The following is a 22,869-nucleotide window of genomic DNA, read 5'->3' on the forward strand; positions in this document are numbered from 1 at the left end:
CAGTGTATCAAGAAATAGGCGGGTGCTTTCCCCTTTGCTCTCACAAGCCCGCCTTCCTCATACTTGGAATTTTTCTGACTCCCTGTTGGCTCTCAGCAGCTTTCTTCTCCTTTCTGCTTTCCTCGTTCCCCACTGTGTGTTGTTTCCTCTGCGGGCCCTTCCTGTTCTGCTCTGTCGTGTCCTCGTGTACACAGAGAACCCAGCAGGGCCTCACCAGTTGGGCAGGGTTTCTTGTGGGTAAATGACCACATCCTGGAGCACCATCCAGCAGTGTTTTCTTGAGACTTGGGAGTTGAAGTCACAACATTTAAGGAGGAGGGAGAAAAGGGGAAAGCATTTACTGGGATGGCTCTCCAGAGAATGGCTGTGTATACATCTCCAAAAAGTGAAATTGAGTGAAAGTGACCGTGGAGGTAAGTCGTGGGTGGGTGCCAGAGAAGCAGTGAAAGGAAAAGGGCACTTGGGTGATGGTGGAATTGAAACGGGGCAGGCATGGCTGCAGGTTGTGGCTCGATTCACAAGCTGAAGGTCTCTCCCACCTAACCTTCTGAGGCTTGGTCAGCTGTGGGGCTGTAGCTGGACAACTGTCTGGTCCCATGGCTGTCTGTTCCTGTATAAACCTGGGCTGAATCCTGCTCTAGTTTGAAAAGACCAAAAAAAAAAAAAAAAAATACCCCTAGCTGTTACTTCTAAAATAGTACTCCAGGGGACTTCCCTGGCAGTCTAGTGATTAAGACTCCGAGCTTCCACTGCAGGGGGCATGGGTTCCATCCCTGATCAGGGCCAAAAATAAATAAATGAAATAATTAAAGTAGCACTCTAGGTATTAGGAACATTCCATCCTCCAAGCATGGAGGTGGGCTCTGCAAGGTCATTGAAGATCCCCTGTGTGCAAAATGTTTCTTGAACCATTCTGGAATGTAGTATTACAGAAAGACCTATTTTATAGGGAGGGAGCCATGAACATTGTTATTTCAAGAATATCTATTAGGCCCTAGCCTAAGGACAGAATGTAAACTTTAATAGCAGAATCTAAAATTCCATTTATAGTTTTATCCCTTTAGTTTAAGTCTTTAGTACTTAATCGTTTGCTTAGTTGTGTCTGACTCTCTGGAGCCCCATGGACTGTAGCCCGCCAGACTCCTTTGTCCATGGGATTTTCCAGGCAAGAATACTGGAGTGGGTTGCTATTTCTTATTCCAGGGGATCTTTCCTACCCAGGGATGGAACCAGTATCTCTCGTGGGTCTTCTGCATTGATAGGCATATTCCTTATCACTAGCACCACCTGGGAAACCCTGTTTCAGTTTTTAATCCTCCCTTAAAATGTAAGGAGATCCCAGGAGGGACAATAGATTAAACCTTCATGAATCTTGAGCCTCAAGTCACACCAGACCCACCCCTAACCTCCATCCCCCACATCCCTTGCTCCAAGCACCAAGAATCCACTCCTAGAGGCAACCCCAGGCTCCTTTAGGTCTTCATCTTCTTCTTCCCTTCGCTCAGTCGTGTCTGACTCTTTGCGACCCCATGGACAGTAGCCTACCAGGCTCCGCCGTCCATGGAATTTTCCAGGCAAGAATACTGGAGTGGGCTGCCATTTCCTTCTCCAGGGGATCTTCCCAACCCGGGGATCGAACCCAGGTCTCCTGCATTGCAGACAGACGCTTTACCATCTGAGCCACCAGGGAAGCCCTCATACCTGGAAGCTTTTGAGCCTGATTTTTCCTACCTGGGACACTTTCCCTTCTCTCTTTTTAACTATCTCAAAATCGAGGTAATGTCACTCATTGCTCAGAGTTATGCTCCAAGCCAGGCTTAGTCCAATGGTGGGTTCCCTGACCACAGGGGTCTCTCCTCCCTGACGGCCCTTGTCCCAGGGTAATTGTTGGCATATGGGGCCATCTTTCTACCAGGTTAAGACTTAAGTAACATGAGCTGTGTCTTGGTCACTGACTCTCTTGCGTCAAGAACAGTATCTGGCCCAGAGTACGTTCACTTCGTGGAGTGAATTAATTCCTGACTGCCGATATGTTTTTATGGGAACAAGTGCAGGGCTGAGTAGTGAAGGTGAAAATGCCAAGAGGAAAAAAAAAAAAAACAGTGTGCCAAGAGATGCACCTGGAGTCCCTGAAGCAGTCTCCTCTGGGTGACAGTTTGCAAAGGGCCAGGGAGCTTAGAGGCATGCCAAGTTCTTCTATACAATCTCTCTCAGAAGGTAACTATGACTGTTGAAATTTAAAAGGTATCGACACATTCAATGCACTTGTCAAAGAGGTGTTTAAAGAATTGTTTCTCACAATAAAATAGGGCAAAGTTTCAAACTCATATTTGCTTTGGATTTGTATCTGCTGCCATCTGTTAGTTCCAGGATCCTGGGATACGTCCTTCTTATTTCTATGTTAAACATTACCAGCAATAACAGAAAGGGGAAACAAAAACCTGTGTAGGGAAGTTGGATTTCACAGAGGCTTGACAGTCTTATTCTCTTCTCTTTCTGAAATCCTAGAAAACAGAAAACCACAGGAAGATGGCTTATTGAGAAAGACGCTATTCAACTTGACCATGAGTCAAACAGGGAAGAAAAGTTCCTCAGATGGAGAAACTACACCCCAGGCTCCACTTGTCAACAAGAGCATCAGGGGATCAAAATCCAGGTTCCCCAAAGCTGGAAGCAGAAAAGAGAGCATTGACCCTAAAACAACTGATTCCCAACCCCAGGACAAGACACTGAAGACAATCTCCTTAGACGCTGGTAAGCTTCTGCCTGATATTTCTTAATTTTTTAGATCAATTTTCTCCCCAAAGGGCTTCCCCTGTGGCTCAGAGGTAAAGAATCAGTCTGTAATGCAGGAGTTGCAAGAGAAGTAGTTTCGATCCCTGGATTGGAAAGATCCCTGGAGGAGGGCATGGCAACCCACTCAAGTATTCTTTCCTGGAGAATCCCACGGACAGAGGAGCCTGGTGGGCTACAGTCCATAGGGTCACAAAGATTTGGGCATGACTGAAGTGACTTAGCATTCTCCCCTAAAGAGATGACATGAGTTAAATAACACCTAATATAATGAAATCTGTTCTAAACATTTATTTTGTTGAATATTTTAAATAATTTGCTCATTTTACTTTTAAATTATCAAAAGTAATTATGTCGCAGAAAGGTTTAGAGAAAAATACCCAGTTTCCTTTCATTTTAACACAAAGTGCTATCTCTTCAAGATTCTTTTCATACACATATATTTATGGTCAACCAACCAGCCAACAAATATTGAGTATCTCCTACATGCCAGTCACTTATTAGAAATATAGCCATGAAAAAGAGAACCTTATGTACACAAAGGACTAAAGCAGGCATACTTTTTGTGTGATAAGTCATATGAAGACCAATAAGCAATCTAAGGAGATAGTGAATGATGGGCTGGGGTAATTTTAGATGCAGTTGGCAGGAAGGAGTTTCTGATTTAGTAATAGAAACTCTGAGCAGAGATCTGAAAGGCAGCCACGTAGAATGAATTAAGCCAGCCATATAGATATTTTAGGGAGCAGCTTTCCAGGCAAAGGGATCTGTAAATGCAAAGGCCCAATATGGGAGTGAGCCTGGAGTGCTTGGAGCTGGCCAGGAGGTTAGAGATGCTGAAGCAGGATGAGAGAGGGATAGAGGATGAGAGTAGTAGGAGACTAGTCAGAGAGCTGCTGCTGCTGCTGCTGCTGCTGCTGCTAAGTCACTTCAGTCATGTCTGACTCTGTGAGACCCCATGGATGGCAGCCCACCAGGCTCCTCCATCCATGGGATTTTCTAGGCAAGAGTACTGGAGTGGGTTGCCATTGCCTTCTCCGAGTCAGAGAGCTAGCAGAGGCCAAACAGACATACTTTGTACAATTAGAAGAGCTTATAAAACCCTCCTGAGCTTACATGGAGCTGTGATCCTACTTCTGGGATTTATTATACTGTTCAGTTCTCACATGGTTACATGATGTTCATGTGCCTACTTTTGACAGTGGCATAATATTCCATTCCATGCCTATGGCATAATTACTTAAGTTCCCTTTTTTGCCCTTTGGGGAATATCTGGCTTTCCCTCTCCCTTGTTTTCTGCTTCACTGTGTTACACTAAATAGCTGAAAGTTCCCAGCACAGAGATTACAAATTCAAGGGTTATGAAAATATTGCCACTCTCTCTCTAAACTCATGACATATACAGTGTCATCGGTATATTATTCGAGTAAACGTATTTTTAAAACATTTATGCTTTTCATGCAAACACATATAAAAGAGAGAACAGTATGAGTCCCCATGATTACCTCCCTCTAAGAATTATCAACCCACGGCCAGTCTTATTTCATTTATACCTACCCCCATGTCTGTCAGATTATTTGCACCAAATACCAGAAATATCACTTTACCTGTGAGCAGTTTGAACACATTTTTGAAAGTAGAAAATTAAGAAGTCTATCTTTAAAAGAAGGTAATCAGAAGGTTGTTGCTATGTTCTAAAGTATGATTTGGAGCTTTAGGAACATGGTTAATGGATACCCATGTAGTAGCGCTCAGTCATGTCTGACTTTTTGCAACTCCATGGACTGTAGCCTGCCAGGCTCCTCTGTCCATGGGATTCCACAGGCAAGAACACGGGATTGGGTTGCCATTTCCTCCTCCAGGGGATCTTCCCAACCCAGGGATCAAACCTGCATCTCCTCTATCAGCAAGCGGATTCTTCACCACTGAGCCACTTGGGAAGCCCCAGTGGATACCTATTATCATGATTAAATTAACAGTGCGGTCAGCTGGTTATCTCAGCTGGCCAATACCAGCCCCTCAAGATGTGCATGGCGTCTCCATTTTCATTTCTCCCCAAACTCAGTGGCCCCTGGAGTTACATGAATTGTCCCCCAAATGGCTCTGGGGCCTAGCTGGTCCTCTCTGTTGCTGTCCTGGCTTTCTTGTCTATTGCATGGACCGCTGCCGCTGATTCCTACCTGGTTTCTCTCCTCCTGGTCTTGCTCTCTTGCCAGCCTGTCCCCCACACTTCCGCCGGGTGCTCTTTCTAAACCACAGATGTCTTCCACCAGTTTGAAATTCTTCACTGAGTCTTTCTTGCCTTGAAGAGAATGTCTATATTCTCAAGCACGATCTTCATGGTGTTTGTGGCAAGCTGAATATCTCTTCACGGCCTCTGCCTTCCCCCAACCTCACATTCATCCCCTACTGCTGACATTGTGATTTACCTGCAGTTTCCCGATCTGGCCACCTTCCCCCGGAGTGGTTCCCTGTGCCGAAAAAGACCTTCCCTGTGTCTCTACCCTCCCTTTGCACCCCTCCCCTACTTATCTCTCCTTCCTGACCACCCACCTGGCTGACTCCAACTCATCTTTAAGGTGCAATTTATCTACCACTTTCACTTAGGCTTCCCTGGTGGCTCAGACAGTGGAGAACTTGCCCGCAATGCGGGAGACCTGGGTTTGATCCCTGGCTTGGAAAGATCCCCTGGAGAAGGAAATGGCAACCCGCTTCAGTACTCTTGCCTGGAGAATCCCATGGACAGAGAAGCCTGGTGGGCTACAGTCCATGGGGTGCAGAGAGTTGGACATGACTGAGCGACTCATACTTTCACTTGGAAGCTTGCCAAGACCCATCCCAAGAACTGAAGCACTTACCGTCTCTGCCCTGGGCCGCCTGGCACCGCTGCTGGCCTCCACCCTTGTACGTCTCCGCTGCACTGTGGCTGCGGCTCTTCTGTCTCCTGCATCAGACAGGTAGCTCCTTGATAACAGGAACTTGTTATCTTCATTCCCTGTACCACACCACCCATGTTACAAACAGATAATCATGTTTTACGAGACCATTAGGGTTCTTGGTTGTAAACAACAGAAGCCAACCTCTCCAGGTTTAGCTTGGAAAAGAACCTAATGAGAAGATCCTGCTTGGCTCGCAGAATCTCCCCAGAAGCAAGAATTTGGTTCAGCAGAACAGCAGCTAGAAAAGGCCCCGAATCGCTCCACGGAGCTGCTCACATGTGGTCACTTTGCCCCCTCCACGGAGCGCCAGCCCTCCATTAGCAACAGCCAACCTGTAGCAGATCTGATTCATCTGTTATGTATATATTGAGCTGTGACATAAGATATTTTTTGAAGGAAAAGTTTCATAGATTTAAAAAAACATACATACGGTATGTAAGGCAATATGTGGGGGCCTCAAAAATGGGTACTCATATTTGTACTTAGGTGTTATAAAGATTTATCATTTCGATTTTGGTAATTGAGGAACTATAAAGCTAACATTCATTCATTCACTCATTTAGCTATTTGTTCATTCAACAGTGTTTACAAAGTATGTATCATGTCAAAGGTATTGTAGAGTCCCATCTTCCTGGGAAGGTTCAGCAACTTCAAGTCACTACACTCCTGATAAATGAACCAGGTGGGAACTATAATTTCCATTTTATAGATGAGTAAACCAAGGCTCAGAGAAGTTAAATGACTTGCTTACCTGATAGACCCATGAGTTGATCTAGGTTTTCCAGTTGTGCTGCCTTGGACTTGTCAGTCATATAAAATATATATTACAGAGCACCCAAGTAGGATGTGGTCTGCAAAGGGATTTCAGAATCTGTCAGTTGGTTGGTTGTTGGGCTGCACCCCACTGGCATGCAAATCTTGTAGTTGCCCAGACTTAAGACCAAAGAAAAAGCCTGGTGACAGCAATAGAGACATCAGTGTTCATTGGTTAGGGGCATCTTACACAAAGGTCCTGGAGTCACACCCCACCATGTGTGACAGACAACAGGCAGAACATGGCAGCAGTCTTTGATATTCACCAGGAGAAGGAGGCTACCATCTATAGGGGAGGTGGGCTCATCAGTAACCAGGGAAACCAGCAGCTGGGGCAGGGGGCAAGCAGGCAGGCAGTTACTGATTAAGCCCTGTAATTAAGAGGATTGGATAGTCATGTGAGGGAAGCAGGGCCTGGTCAAGTAGGGGATGGATAGAGATCAAGAGAACAACCATCCTTAATGGCCTGACCATACATACATCATTGGTGGTGGTGACCTTGGAGAAACAATTTATTTGGTCAGGTGAGCGTGGCAACTAGAATGTAGAGGACTAATTGGTAGCTGTGTTGAAGAAGTGGGGCCAGCAAGCACACTCCACTCTTTTCAAACATTTGACAGTAAAGGAAATGATTGACAGAACAGTGGCTTGAGGAGAAAACAAAGAAAAAGAAGGCTTGGTGAAGCTGGAACTTGAGCATGGTTGTAGGCTGAACCTACAGAGATAAAAAAGCTAAAAGACAAAAAGGAGTGCAATAAGACACAATGCAGAGAAAAAACTTTTAAGCACAAAAATTTAAAAAGCACACACATATAATGGGCTTTGGAGCAGATTGTTCTGGGTTCAAATTCTGACTCTGCTGCTGACCAATTAACAGTCTGAGTCTCGGCTTCCAAATCTATGAGACAGTGTGCTGACGACTCCTTGCATCAAGTGTACACAAAATGTTCTGTCCTCACTGGCATGTAAGAGGCAGTCCTTCCTCGTCCCCCTCATCCATAATCTCCTCTGATCCACCCCAAATTAGGGTTGTCAGAAAAAGAAAAATACCTGCATTATTTGGGATGTACTTTTACTAAACAATGATTCTTTGTTTACCAGAAGTTTAAGGTTAATTGGACATGGTATTTTTGTTTTTCTTAAATCTGCAACCCTACCCAAAATAAAATACCTTGTATACAACTTACTATAATAAAAATTGGAGGCCAGAGTGAAGAGGTAAATGGTGGGTGGATGATGCTGCCTCTTACTGGTAGAATGTGGCAACACCAACCATCCTATCAAAGACGTACAGCCTGTAGGCGGTTTTCTTAAGAATGGCAAGCCACTAGACCCGCTGCAGAAGAGAGATGGAGTCTATTCTCCTGCTAATATTTTAGTCTAAATTTACTACTATGGTAATGCTGCTATCTTTTCATTTTCACTGGTGCCAATATATTTCATTTTTCTCTATATGATTTGTATACTTTTTTCTCAGGGTTAGAGTATTACTGTACATTTGGAACTTATGCTTTCCTATTGGATTCCAGTATGCATACTGTTTGTATATATTTTATTTATTTATTTGGCCTCACCACACAGCATGCAGGATTTAAGTTCCCTGACAAGGGATTGAACCCATGCCCCCTGTGGTGGGAGCGTGGACTATTAACTATTGCACCAACAGGGAAGTCCTTATATGTATTATCACTACGGGACCTCATTAAAGTCACTGTCTGTACATGCTTATTCATTTTGTCTTACAAAAGTAAAGTATGTTTCACATGTGGCTTACATGTTGACACATGCAGTAGAAGACAATAAAATTATTAATAAAATTAATATAGTCCATGGGGTCGCAAAGAGTCAGACACGACTGAGAGACTAACACACACACACACAAAATTATAGCTTTTTATTTTTATTTAATCTTTTTAAATGTTAGTGACATAGTGCAGCATTATTACAGAGGAACTTGGCAAGGGTGTCACATATGTCCCTAAAAAAAAAAAGTACCTAATAACAAAGACAAATGAGGTTTTCTGAATATATTCTCTGGCAGGAGTTGAGAAAATACAAAAGCTCTTGTAGGTACTACCGTCTCTGGATTTGTTAGTTGAAGGGTCTAGGAAATGAGCAGCAAGTGCTTCACTTGCTCCCTTTGGCCATCTGAGGCTCATCGGGGGGACTGCAATGTTCCCCCTTCCCCGTCTGTCCTGTTAGGAGGCCAGCATGTGGGCGCGTCCCCCAGCAGTACGTTCACCAAAGATGTCTGCGCATCCTTCCACCACAGCGGTCTTAAATGCCGTGCTAACAAGTTTACCGCTTCGTCTAGGAACATGATTCAGTCTCCATGCAAGAAGCCCAGGTCAGGCCATGAAAGAGAAGCCCCTGAGCTCCTCAGGCTCCATTGTAGGAAATGGGTCCCTAGAGCAGCCAGTGTTGAGCACCAGCCACAGGGACAGAGGTCAGGTTTTGTCCCCTTCTGAGTTGAAGTTTCACAAAGAACTAGTTCACAGTTGTCTGTCTTCTCATGTGTCTCATCTTCATACTGTCATGCACAGCAAATTCTTCTTTATTCTTATCATACAGCCAAGACTCTCACTTCAGAAACAGAACTGGGATCCAGGATGGAGGAAAATGAGTGGTTTCTGCAGAAGCTGGGCAGAAAAGCCATCAGCAAGTGTCTAGACCTGAACAACTGCAGACAGACAACAGCGGATGTGAGGGAGACGGGTCTGTATGGAGTTGACCTTATCCAGAGGCACAAGGGCACAGAGGGCTGAGATGAGCAGGCAAAGCGCTCCATCCTCACTTGGTAAGCCGAGGTCTGCAGGGTGGCCTAGAGAATTCGGGAAGAGCAGCTACATCACTATTAAAAAAAAAAAAAGTCAATTGATTCTTTCTCAAATTTCAAAGATTTGAGCCCAAATTTAGGAGGGAGCTTTGTTTTTTCCTAAGCACTTTTACCTCTCCACTAATTACCTCTCTCTGAAACTCATCTCCTCCTGTATATGATATAAACTCATCCATAAAACCAAGCCCTGCTGGGAGTTTAAAGGGGCATCAGGTTGTTGTCTGTGGAATGAAAAGTATCATTCCTAGTGATTATTGCTCACACCTTTTTTTATACAAAAGAACGATTACTGTTTGTGACACTCCAGCAGGAGTTTGATTGCAAAGAACCCTCTCCCCAACACCACCATCATCACCTTCTTAAAGATTCTCTTTTTTCGGAAATCTTAAGTCAAGTATTTAATCACATTAAATGTGTCTACCAACAGAGGAATCAAAAGAACTGTGTTTTGAGTGAGGGGGCGCTGTCCTTGACTATTTTAATTAAAATCCATGCCATTACATTTGAGACGGATCTCTTAACAGGAAACTGTAACCGTGCCCGTGGTTCTCAAATGCCTGTGTACGTGTCAGAATCTTGCAGAACCTGTGGAAATGCATAAAAGAGTCCAATCCAAACCCACTGAACTGAAATCTTCCAGAGCGGGTCCCAGGAATCCTAGTTTTTTTGCCTTCTAATGTGTTCAATAGACGTTCATACTTTGTAAAGTTAACATCATGGTAAACAAAATTAAATTGCTGAAGTGCTTTGGGCTTCCCTGATGACTCAGACAGTAAAGAATCTGCCTGTAATGTGGGAGACCTGGGTTTGATCCCTGGGCTGGGAAGATTCCCTGGAGAAGGAAATGGCAACCCACTCCAGTATTCTTGCCTGGAGAATCCCAAGGACAGAGGAGCCTGGTGGACTATAGTACATGTAGTTGCAAAGAGGAGGACATGACTGAGTGACTAACACTTTGAATGCTGGCAAAAAGAAAACATAAACATATTTTTTTGCCCCTAAGTGTGTCTTCAGAATTTCTTCAGAATGGTGGAAGGTCAGGAATTGCTGGGCCTGTAACTCTAGAAGCTCACCATGTGAGGTCTAACTGCGGCCACTATTTTTACACCCAAGACAGATTTAAAAGCAAGCAAGCAAAGACACCTTCCAGCCTTGATTTTGGCATTTCCACTCAAGTCTTGTTGCCGCAGGAGATAAAGATAACCTTGGAGAATTTTATTCCCAGAGAGTGACTTCATTTTTTGTGAGCAATGGAGGAGACTCAGAGAAGGTTCTGGTCAGGCTTTGTGCCTGTCTAAACCTCCACATGTGGGCCCATGTAGGTATAAAAGGAGGTTTGTAAGATGGTGATATCCAGGTGATCTAGATAAGAATAAATAGTTAACGGGCACTGTCTGAGCAGTCCTGGCCAACGGAGTGTTCCCCCGGCCTTCGGCCTGAGGATCCAATAGAATGACAGAGTGATGGTTGTTAGAGGGTTTGCAAAATAAAGGGACCAGGATACACACTGATGGCGGTAGTAGCAGCTGTAGCTGAACTGCCATTCCCACTACAGTAAAGGAATTCTTATGAAATCTCACAGAAACACCACTGCCTTTTCAGAATGCAGTTATTTGGCAGAAATAAAAAAGGTCCCAAGAAATAGGATATGTAATATCACAACGTCCCCAGTTGCACACCTGAGGGAGCCCTGCTGTGCGGAAAGTCAGCCCATCCATCCTCCTTCTATCCTGTTACAGAGCAACAGGCAGTAGATGAATCCTGTTTACTACAAATCACAAATTTCACATGTAAATCTGTCTTTTCTTGTGTTCACTTCTACTTGCTTTGCTGCCTTCTCTCCCAGACTTGGAAAAACTGGATATTTCCTGGAATGATGTCACACGTGGAAACCTCCATGTACTCACCCAGCAAATGCATCTTGTCAGCAAGTTAAAAATCCTGAGGCTGAGTAGTTGCAGACTTACCGCTAATGATGTTTGGGCACTGGGTATGATGAATGCTTCCCTTGAGAGAGTGCTTGAGAGAGAGAGTGCTCTCTGCAATCCAAACCCTCAAGGGCAAATTACCTGGGTGACCACTCCCCTTGGATTCCCATGGATGAGGATGAGAGCGCTGTCCGTACATGATCAAATGCTGTGTTGAGCGTTTGCACTTTCTAGAGAACTGTGTAACCTGCACCCATAATTGCGCTAAGCCCTGGGATAAAGAGGGGAACAGGCTGACCAAGCCTCTGGTCTCAGGGAGTTTAAATGGTAATAATAATTGCAAAATTTGCTCTCTCTGGATCTGTTACCTCATCTGTAACACAGAGAAGTTGGGATAGATAAATTAAGATCCTTTCCAATCTCAAAATGCTTTTCTCTTTTCCCATTCCTATTTTTAAAAAATTGATCAAAACAAGATTTTTCAAATAAAAGCAATGGTTTAAGTAGAACCAGAACCTCAATTAAGTTAGTTTTGTATGTTGAACACCGAATAACCTAAAATGTAGGCTAAAATTTGTCATGCTGTTAACCCAGCTGCTTTACTGGAATGCTTGCTAATTTTAGATGCCAGACATACTTTTTTAGTCTTCTTTTCATCTCGTCTTTATTTCAATTATGTATTTTGATCATTTACATCTCGGCAAAGATTTCTGTAAAAGCAACAAAATTTATGCCAATGTCTTTTCTCTAAACTGGAGGAGGAAATGGCAATCCACCCCAGTATTGTCAGAAATATCCCATGGACAGAGGAGCTTGGTGGGCTACAATCCATGGGGGTCACAGAGTCAGACATGACTGAGCATGCACAGATGCACTTCTCTCTAATAATTCCCTAGAAAATGGCCAGATCCTAGTTTAAATCCTGGTCCCACTTATAACTATTTTTGTGACCATGGACAAAACAACCTTTTTGAGCCTTGGTTTTATTATCTCTGAAATGAGGATGATATCCACCTCAAAAAATTGTGAGGATTAAATAATTTTATAAAGTACCTACTACATGCTTGACACATAGTAGGCACTCAATAATCGATAATTCCTTCTTTCCCTACTTCCCCATCCAAAATTACCTTTCTGTGGTTTTCTATGATCAATTTAGCCTCACAGGTTCAGCTCAGTTCAGTCGCTCAGTCGTGTCCGACTCTTTGCGACCCCATGAATCACAACACGCCAGGCCTCCCTGTCCATCACCAACTCCCGGAGTTCACCCAGACTCATGTCCATCGAGTCAGTGATGCCATCCAGCCATCTCGTCCTCTGTCATCCCCTTCTTCTCCTGCCCCCAATCCCTCCCAGCATCAGAGCCTTTTCCAATGAGTCAACTCTTCGCATGAGGTGGCCAAAGTACTGGAGTTTCAGCTTTAGCATCAGTCCTTCCAAAGAAATCCCAGGGCTGATCTCCTTCAGAATGGACTGGTTGGATCTCCTTGCAGTCCATGGGACTCTCAAGAGTCTTCCCCAACACCACAATTCAAAAGCATCAATTCTTCGGCACTCAGCTTTCTTCACAGTCCAACTCTCACATCCATACATGACCACAGGAAAAACCATAGCCTTGACTAGACAGACCTTTGTTGGCAAAGTAATGTCTCTGCTTTTGAATATGCTATCTAGGTTGGTCATAACTTTCCTTCCAAGGAGTAAGTATCTTTTAATTTCATGGCTGCAGTCACCATCTGCAGTGATTTTGGAGCCCAAAAAAATAAAGTCTGACACTCTTTCCACTGTTTGCCCATCTATTTCCCATGAAGTGATGGGACCAGGTGCCATGATCTTTGTTTTCTGAATGTTGAGCTTTAAGCCAACTTTTTCACTCTCCACTTTCACTTTCATCAAGAGGCTTTTGAGTTCCTCTTCACTTTCTGCCATAAGGGTGGTGTCATCTGCACATCTGAGGTTATTGATATTTCTCCCGGCAATCTTGATTCCAGCTTGTGCTTCTTCCAGTCCAGCGTTTCTCATGATGTACTCTGCATATAAGTGAAATAAGCAGGGTGACAATATACAGCCTTGACGTACTCCTTTTCCTATTTGGAACCAGTCTGTTGTTCCATGTCCAGTTCTAACTGTTGCTTCCTGACCTGCATACAGGTTTCTCAAGAGGCAGGTCAGATGGTCTGGTATTCCCATCTTTTTCAGAATTTTCCACAGTTTATTGTGATCCACACAGTCAAAGGCTTTGGCATAGTCAATAAAGCAGAAATAGATGTTTTTCTGGAACTCTCTTGCTTTTTTGATGATCCAGCGGATGTTGGCAATTTGATCTCTGGTTCCTCTGCCTTTTCTAAAACCAGCTTGAACATCAGGAAGTTCACGGTTCACATATTGCTGAAGCCTGGCTTGGAGAATTTTGAGCATTACTTTGCTAGCGTGTGAGATGAGTGCAATTGTGCGGTAGTTTGAGCATTCTTTGGCATTGCCTTTCTAGCCTCACAGGTTAGCAGCTGGTTATCATGTAGCAGAGTCTCAAATTTAACATACTGTTACTCAGTCATGAAAAGAAGTATAGTTTCTTTATTTTGGACTAATCTAATCTTTTTCATGATCCTCCAACCTAAGGGAACCAGAGATTAAATTTTCTTTTTGTTAGTGTTTAAATTTAATTAATCAATTTTAATTTTATTTTTGCAGGCACTGGGTCTTCGTTGCACAGACTTTTCTCTAGTTGTGGCAAGCAGGGTCTACTCTGTAGTTGCAGTGCATGAGTTTCTCACTGTGGTGGCTTCTCTTGTTGAGGAGCACAGGCTTTAGGGTGCTCAGGCTTCAGTAGTTGTGGCACAGGAGCTTAGTTGCCCCGAGGCATGTGGAATCTTCCCTGACTAGGAATCGAACCAGTGTCCCCTGCATTTCAAGGAAGATTCTTTACCACAGACCACAAGGGAAACCCAGCAAGTGGAATTTCTACCCTGGGACTCACTCCAAACTCATCTCGTCCAGGAGAGTCTGCAACCTTGTCACTGATGTTTTGTGTCCTCTTCCCTCTCCTCAAGAATTTATCCTCTCTGGAAGGACTTCTGTATCCTCTTTACCAGGAGGAGCTTTCTTATCATCCATACTCTACTTAGCCTTAATGGCAGATGGGGCATAAGAAGAGTAGGAGAGTAAATGGTTTATTGTTAAGAAAGCATAAATCTGGAGTCATTGCAACATTATTACACCTGTTACAATTGCTTAGTGTAGGATGGCAAGTGTATAGTGCTCCAATATTAGATGTACTACAGACAATCATGCCCTTTCTCGCTGATCCTGGACATGCCTCAGGGCTATTCAAAGCCACACCCCATTGACTGGCTGCTGCTGCTAAGTCGCTTCAGTCGTGTCCGACTCTGTGCGACCCTACAGATGGAAGCCCACCAGGCTCCCCTGTTCCTGGGATTCTCCAGGCAAGAACACTGGAGTGGGTTGCCATTTCCTTCTCCAATGCATGAAAGTGAAAAGTGAAAGGGAAGCCGCTCAGTTGTGTCCGACTCTCAGCGACCCCATGGACTACAGCCTACCAGGCTCCTCCATCCATGGGATTTTCCAGGCAAGAGTACTGGAGTGGGGTGCCATTGCCTTCTCCGCTTTGACTGGCAATGGCATACAAAATGATACCTGTTTATCGGCTAATGTTGTTAAACTTCCTGAAGAATTTGCATTTTTAAGTGGGGCTCTCGGACTCCAAAAACCTTAAAGTGAAAGTTGTTTAGTCAAGTCCGACTCTTTGCAACCCCATGGGCTGTATAGTCCATGGAATTCTCCAGGCCAGAATACTAGAGTGGGTAGCCTTTTCCTTCTCCAGGGGATCTTCCCAACCCAGGGATCGAACCCAGGTATCCCGCATTGTAGGTGAATTCTTTACCAGTTGAGCCACAAGGGAAGCCCGAAAAACCTTAAACCATAGAATAAATAATCAGTGGCAGAAGTTCACACCTAGTATCCAGCAGTAGAATAGAGGTTTCTGGACTCAGTGGACCTTCCAACACTCTTAACTGGTGTTCAGATTGACTCCACATGTTGAGAAAGTACATTTTCCGTGTGTGCAGCTCACCATTCTGTTCTGCCCCCAAAGCAATGACAATCATTCCTAAGGGCTGACCCCCCATTCTCTCCCGGCTTCCACTCTGTAGCCCTCAAGTGTTTCCTGTGTGAAGTGGTCCCGGAAATGTTAAGTTTCCTCCCTGCTCACCGCATCCTTCTTTACCCCAGGGCTGTCATGAGCTGCTTGCATCCCAAGGCATTATGAGCTGCTAATGCCTATAGTGCTCTCTTACTCATTCCTCCCTGCCGGGGTTGGATCAGTTGTATGTGACATTCTTGATGTCAGAGTGAGCTTTTCCTCTGTGATGGCCAGTGCCCTGCTTTTGCTTCTACCTCTGGCTGAAATATAACAGTGTTTATGTTGGGGAATAAAATTATGGGTGATTTAAATCTTCATGTTTTATTTTCTAAATCTTTTATATGTCTACCTCTGGGCAAGCTTCTCAGCAATAATGATCCCTAAAGGGGGTGGATGAGAGAAAGTAGATGGACTGGTAGAAATATTTACTACCATAAAAACGATTTGGTAAAATCATGGTGGCTCAGGTAAAGAATCTGTCCACAATGCAGACCTGGGTTTGATTCCTGGGTCAGGAAGATGCCCTGGAGAAGGGAATGGCAACCTACTACAATATTCTTGTCTGGAGAATGCCACAGACAGAGGAGCCTGGCGGGCTACAGTTCATAGGGTTGCAAAGAGTTGTATACAACTGAGTGACTAAGACACACCCACACACATCTTACCGATAGGTGGATTTTTTTGGTTGTTTTTTTTTTTCACAAGTTTTGCTTATGAGCGTGGCTTCAGAACTCTGGCTGTGCCTAGAAGCTCATCCTACTGGTCGTGGGTAGGAACTGGGTCCTTTTCTCCCTGTTCCCTGGCATCTAACCAGGACCTGGCCCAGCTTCAATAAATGATGGTTGTATTGACTTTGAAATGAATTCCCTGCTTTGTGAACCTGGCAACCAACCTGATCTTCGGACCATTTTTTTTTTTTTAAACAGGAGAAGCACTTAAAGTGCTGCCTGAACTTGAAGAGTTGAATTTGTCCTGGAACAGTAAAGTGGGAGGAAACTTGCCTCTGATCCGCCAGACGTTGCAACAAGGGAGCAAGATACAAACACTTGAGCTCGTGGACTGTACCCTCACATCAGAAGATCGGGTGTTTGTAGGTAAGTAGAATTTGGTAGAGTCCTTCCCAGGAAAAATGTGAAGATGCCCATAACTGGAGAGCTTGGGAGCTGATACTGGCCATGTTTCCTCTCACCCTGAATTGAAAAAGTAGTTCACTATATCCCAGGTCACATGAAGATGTAACACTCCCCCCACCCCACCCCCACCCACCCCAACTTTCATACCCACATCTGTTTTTTTGGCTGTGCTGGGTCTTCATTGCTGCAAGTGAGCTTTCTCTAGTTGCAGTAAGTGGGGCCACTCTTTTTGCAGAGCACTGGCTCTAGGGTGCCTGGGCTCAGTAGTTATAGCTTGTGGGCTCCAGAGTACCGGCTTTAGTATTAATAGTTGCAGCTTGCAAGCTTAGTTGCCCCATGACTTACGAAATCTTCCCAGACCAGGGATGGAACTCATGTCCCCTGCATTGCTGACAGATTCTTAACCACTGGACCACCAGAGAAGTCCCACACCCTGCATCTTTACTGAGTTGTTCTTTGGATTTCTTTCCTTCCAGGTCAGTTGCTACCTAGACTGCAAAACCTTGAAGTACTCGATCTTTCTATTAACAGAAACATTGGTGGCAGTCTCAATAGTATTGCTCATGGACTAAAAAGTACTTCAAACCTGAAAGTCTTAAAATTACATTCATGTGGATTGTCACAAAAGAGTGTCAAGCTACTAGGTGAGTTAGCAATGACTGAAGCTTCTATATAATTTTATTTTATGTTTAATTTTTTAAGCTGTTAGGAAATATAACAAACTAGAAACAGAGGTTAGGTTGTGGAATGAGATCATGAGTAATTTAAATCTTCAAGTTTTATTGATTTTCCACATCTTTTACAGTGAGTATGTATTTTTACAATCACAAAACTAAATGGCCAGCTCCGAAAAGGCCAGGGTATTTTAGATTTGAGAGAGACAGTGAGCAAAATAAAAGCGTGCTACTAAAGCTCTCCATTTCTCTCTTACTTTTGAAAGTGCCAGCATTATTTTATGCTTAGTAGTAGGAAGGAATTGGTGCTGATAAAAGCAACTTCAGTGACATCTGTAGTTAAAATTTACTCTGCTATATAGAGTACCCACATTACATGAGAATACGAAGTGAAATGTATTTTTATCCTTGCATCTTCTAGAGCCTGTCCTATCCTTCTCCTTGGCAGTTTAAGTCTAGAATGCTGCTAATGTACCAATGCTCAAGGATAGTAGAGGAAGAACCATTAGTTGCAGAAATCTGAGCAAAAGCACTAGCAATCAATGCAGGTCATGGGGAGAGTGTTCAAAGCCATTGTCAGGTCCAAAGCGGTTAGTGGTGCAAAGCAGACAGTTATCCCTCCATTTGGGCTTCTGTCATCACAGTGTATGTATTTTCTTAGTCTCGCTTCTCCATGCCTGCCCCCTGCCCTGCTTGACTCCTGCTGACTGTCCTGTAATATGTCAGAGTGGGATTTTGACCTTCTTTGTAGATGCTGCCTTTAGATACTTGTGTGAGCTGAGGACACTAGACCTTTCCTGCAACAAGGAGCTGGGTGGAGGGTTTGAAGACACCGCAGGGCTGGCCACGCTGGAGCACCTGGAGGGGCTGGATCTCCGCCAGTGCTCGCTGATGGCTGACGACGTGTTGTCCCTGAGCGAGTAGGTGCTGCAGAGCTGAGGGAGGGCTCTCAGAGCCTTGGCATATGTTTGAAGTGAAGTGAAGTCACTCAGTCGTGTCCGACTCTTTGCGACTCCATGGACTGTAGCCTACAAGTCTCCTCCGTCCATGGGATTTTCCAGGCAAGAATACTGGAGTGGGTTGCCATTTGGGAAACTGGCAAATCTGAGATGTACTGTTTATGAAGTTACTGGGAGGATCACATCATAAAAGTTCTGTGAATGTCCCAATATAGTATTTGGCAAATATTATGTGCCCAATAACTGTTGTTGTTCAGTTGCTAAGTCTTGTCCGACTCTTTGCAACCCCATGGACTGCAGCAGGCCAGGCTTCCCTGTCCTTCACTATCTCCTGGAGTTTGCTCAGACTTACGTGCACTGAGTTGGTGGATGTTAGCGAATCTAAACTCCTATACACATCTGTGAAGGATAGATGTGGCACTCGAGGAAGAAATTCTGAATTCCTGTGGCTGTTTAGAAATGAATCTGTTAATGTCACAAAGCATATTACAAAGAAGGATGTAGAGGGAAAGCCAAAATGAAGGGTGTTGAGACACTCTCTCACAAGTTATGCCAAGGCACTTAGATAAGGTGAAGTTACAGAAAGTCCGTGGAGAGTGCATAATTACAGTTTTAAGTCACTACCTTTACTTTCCTACCACAGATATAGTCCTGTAACAGGCAACGTATATGCAGTTTCCCCTAACAAACAGCAAGCATAGCCGTAGAGATGAAGGGTTTTATTCCATCTGCAGCCACAATAAACCTTCAGGATATATCCTGAATCTGACCATGGCTCACTGTTTAGACCTCTACTGTCCTGCTCCAGCCCACTGTCACTTCATGCCTAGATTACTGCAAGAGTCTAGATGGCTCTCCTGCTCCTCTGTCACTCTGATTGCATTCTCTATTTCTTTCCCCCATCAACTTCTCCAACTACACTGTGCTGACTCCCACGCACACCAGCCATGCTCTGCTTTCTCTCCGATCTATGGGCTCCTCCTAGGTAGGGATGGTTTTCTTCAGTATCTCTCTATTGCTTGTGCACAAGGTCTGGCACATAGTTGGCACCCAGCAAATGCTTGTTGAATGTGTGATTGAATGAATCAATCAATAAAGAACGAGAAAAAGAAATTTTTGTCATTTTTCGTACAATTGGGGGAAGAAAACAGCAAAATAGGTCTTTGGGTCTAATATCGATTTTTTTAGCCCTGCTAATTTGTTTCTTAGACTCTTATCCTTCAATTTGGGAAAATGAGATGAGTTCGAGTCTTGCATGAAGATTTAAAAATAGTAAACAATACCTTTTTGAGCTTCAAATGGAGAGTGTGATGGGATCAGCATCTCTTTTACTTATGAGTGTCATACCTGTGGAGACACCCCTGAATTATCAGTCCGTCGGATTCCAAATAATGAATTTCCCCTGCTACAACTGAATAACACAAACCTCACATCTCATCTTGCTGCTCAGATGAAGATTAAAGTGCTAGAGGACTTGAATTGTCACCGCTAGGGCAACCGAGAGATCAGCCTCTATTATCTGGATTCACAGCCACCAACAGGAGTAAATGGCCCCAGAAAGGTAATGGTTATTTAGTAAGAATTGCATGGTCCTCCTGCTTAATTTTAAAAAGGCAGAATTGAAAATACATCCTGTTTTCTACCTTGTGATGTTAAAGAATTGAACGGTTCTTTTATCTGACCATTCTCAATGGCTTCAAAGAAAGGGAATTATGGATCACTTAGCCAATGACATCTGATTAATCATCTAATTGTTCAAGGCCCTGTGCTGCAGGCTAAGGGAAATTCAGAGTCAGGAGCTTCAGTTTGGTGGGGGCAGAAATAAACCAAATACATGGTGGAGATCCCCTGGAGAAGGAAATGGCAACCCACTTCAGTTTTCTTGCCTGGGAATCTCAGGGACAGAGGAGCCTGGCGGGCTACAGTTCATGGAGTCACAAAGAGTCAGATGCCACTGAAGTGACTTGGTATACACGGTGAATACAACGTGCTGTGGGCATCAGACGAGGGAGAAATGGTTGCATCTGTGGGGATCACAAGTACCTGCCCTCTTTTTTCCTTTCCTTCCCCTTCCTTTCTCCTGTCCTCTCCTTCCACTAACGTTTGTGCCTCAGATTTCCAGACTCTGATGCACATTCTGGGCAGGAAGCAGCCGCTGCACACAGAGCTCACCTTCAGTGAGGGAGGGTGGAAGATTTGCATATGAACAAAAGATACACAAACAAGTCACGTAATAGGGGTGCTGGGAGGAAAAGAGAATAGGGCGATGTAATTGTGACCACAGGGTTCCTGTGGCTTTGGTGGCCCTGGAAGGCTCTGAGGAGGTGAGTCAGCCCCACAGGGGTCCCAGGAAACTATATTTCCCACACTGGGAAGAGCTACGGCAAAGGCCTGAAAGCACAAAAAGCAGCAGAAAGACAGGGAAACGGGGGTCCCTCCTGGCACAACATGGGCCCTCAGGACCCCACTCTGGTGCTGTTACCAACAGACATCTGGTTATTATTATTTTTTTTAACCAATGTACATACCTTAATTAAAAAAAAAATGTAGCCGTATGTGGGATCTTAGTTCCCCAACCCAGACTGAACCAGGGCCCCCTGCATTGGAAGCGTGCAGTCCCGACTACTGGGCTGCCAGGGAAGTTCCATCAGACATCTGTTCTGATTGCTTGATTTCATTGCCTTCTTAGTACTTCTGACTTATATTCTGAGGAAAGAATGATCATATCAAACATTAACTGAGCAGTTAATGTGTGCCGGGCACTGTACCAGGCACTTTATATATACCAAGTCATTTTATCTTCCCGTTGTCTCTATGGAGTAGTTATTGTTCTTATTATCATCGAGAAAACTGAGGCTCAGAGAAGTTAAGCAATTTACCCAAAGTCACACTGTTCTTCAGGAACAAGCAGGATGAGAACCCAGTTTCTTCTGTCTCTGAAGTCTTTGCTCTTTACTTCCGGCCTGGAGAGAGGCTTAGAGAAGAGCCCAAGCTGCATGCTGGGGAAAGTGGCTGGCATGTGTGGTGAGGAATGGTGTGTAAGGAAGGGCAGTGGTCACATAGGCAAGAGCCATGCTTGTTGATCAAGAAGACTGTGGCACCTCCCGAGACCCTTTGTGAGATGCTGCCTAAGCCATGTCACTCTTGATGTTTTAACAGCTCAGCTTATCCCTTTACTCTCGAGTCTTCAGGAACTGGATTTATCTGCCAACAAAGAGATGGGCAGCTATTCTGAAAACCTACTCAGCAGGCTCCAATTTTTACCAGCGTTGAAGTCATTGATAATCAGCAACTGTGCTTTGGAGAGTGAGACTTTTACTGCCCTGGGTAAGCGATTCTCCGGGTCCCTGCAGACACTGGCACAGTAACACCGGAAAGGGAGACCTCTGTTTCCCTCCAAGTGAATTTCATTCCAAGGCTCAGCCATAGGCACATTGAAGTATCAATCTGTCTTTTTTTCAAGAAATATGCTCTTTTAAAAGTGACTTTCAAGGCTATATGGATGATTTCCAGCTTTTGCAAATTTAACCTTTAACATTTAAAGTGTGCAGAGTTGACCCTTTGTATCCAGGGGTTCCAAATCCATGGATTCAACCAACAGCAGGTCAAAAATAATTTGGAAAAAATTTCTGGAAAAACAATTTTCAGAAAGCTCCAAAAAGCAAAACTTGAATTTGCCTCATTCAGGCAACTGTTTATATAGATAGAATTTATATTGTGTTAGGTATTATATAGGTGGTGCTAGTGGTAAAGAACCCACAGGCCAATGCAGGAGATATAAGAGTTGCGAGTTCAATCCCTGGGTTGGGAAGATACCCTGCAGGAGGTCATGGCAACCCACTCCAGTATTCTTGCCTGGAGAATCCCACGGACAGAGGAGCCTGGTGGGCTACAATCCATAGGGTTGAAAAGAGTTGAACACAACTGAAGCAACTTAGCACAGCACAGAGATGATTTAAAGTATATATATGGGAGGGTGTGCATATATTATGTGCAAATACTATGCCACGTTACATAAGGGACTTCAGTATGGATGGGTTCTGGAAACAATATTCCTGTCTATACGGAGGGATGGCTGTATAACCAACTTTGGAGGTTCACATTTGTAGTACCTTGTAATTCCACTGAGGTCAATATAAATTGGGATTGCTATGAGTCTGATGAGCCATCAGAAGGCATAACTCTTTTCAATTATAGCTACACAATAAAAAAATCATAATCAAGTAGATATTACACTAAATTGCATCATGTGACATTAATCTACAGATAGTCCCTGACTTACAACGGTTTAACTTAAGAGTTTTTGACTTTAAGATGATGTAAGGGCTTCTCTTGGAGAAGACAATGGCACCCCACTCCAGTACTCTTGCCTGGAAAATCCAATGGACAGAGGAGCCTGGTGGGCTGCAGTCCATGGGGTCTCGCAGAGTTGGACACGACTGAAGCGACTTAGCAGCAGTGGTAAGGGCTTCTCTGGTAGCTCAGCTGGTAAAAAATCCGCCTGCAATGCGGGAGACTTGAGTTTGATCTCTGGGTTGGGAAGATCCCCTAGAGAAGGGAACAGTTACCCACTCCAGTATTCTTGCCTGGAGAATTCCATTGACTATATATTTTATGGGGTTGCAAAGAGTCAGA

The 22,869-nt window shown here is 44.1% G+C and overlaps 1 protein-coding gene and 1 non-coding gene across 4 annotated transcripts in view; one reads left to right on the forward strand and one right to left on the reverse strand.

Moving 5' to 3' along the window:
• The first annotated feature begins 241 nt into the window (after nucleotides 1-241).
• LRRC31 (leucine rich repeat containing 31) overlaps nucleotides 242-22,869 on the forward strand; it is a 28,860-nt gene continuing 6,232 nt past the window's right edge. The window contains exons 1-8 of one of the 3 annotated variants that reach the window (XM_006055959.3): nucleotides 242-413; nucleotides 2,509-2,754; nucleotides 9,117-9,256; nucleotides 11,200-11,371; nucleotides 16,395-16,562; nucleotides 17,078-17,245; nucleotides 18,027-18,191; nucleotides 21,394-21,561. In XM_006055959.3, the coding sequence (XP_006056021.2) occupies nucleotides 242-413; nucleotides 2,509-2,754; nucleotides 9,117-9,256; nucleotides 11,200-11,371; nucleotides 16,395-16,562; nucleotides 17,078-17,245; nucleotides 18,027-18,191; nucleotides 21,394-21,561 (1,399 nt within the window). Of the gene's footprint in view, nucleotides 414-2,508; nucleotides 2,755-6,950; nucleotides 9,343-11,199; nucleotides 12,584-16,394; nucleotides 16,563-17,077; nucleotides 17,246-18,026; nucleotides 18,192-19,443; nucleotides 19,796-21,393; nucleotides 21,562-22,869 lie in introns of those variants that run through there. The other 2 variants (XR_006551921.1, XR_006551922.1) reach the window with 2 other exon arrangements.
• TRNAC-GCA lies at nucleotides 1,619-1,690 on the reverse strand. Its single transcript has one exon. It is a non-coding gene; the product is annotated as a tRNA-Cys (tRNA).

The sequence above is a fragment of the Bubalus bubalis genome, chromosome 1 (assembly GCF_019923935.1).
Source record: "Bubalus bubalis isolate 160015118507 breed Murrah chromosome 1, NDDB_SH_1, whole genome shotgun sequence".
NCBI classification, from domain to species: Eukaryota; Metazoa; Chordata; class Mammalia; order Artiodactyla; family Bovidae; genus Bubalus; species Bubalus bubalis.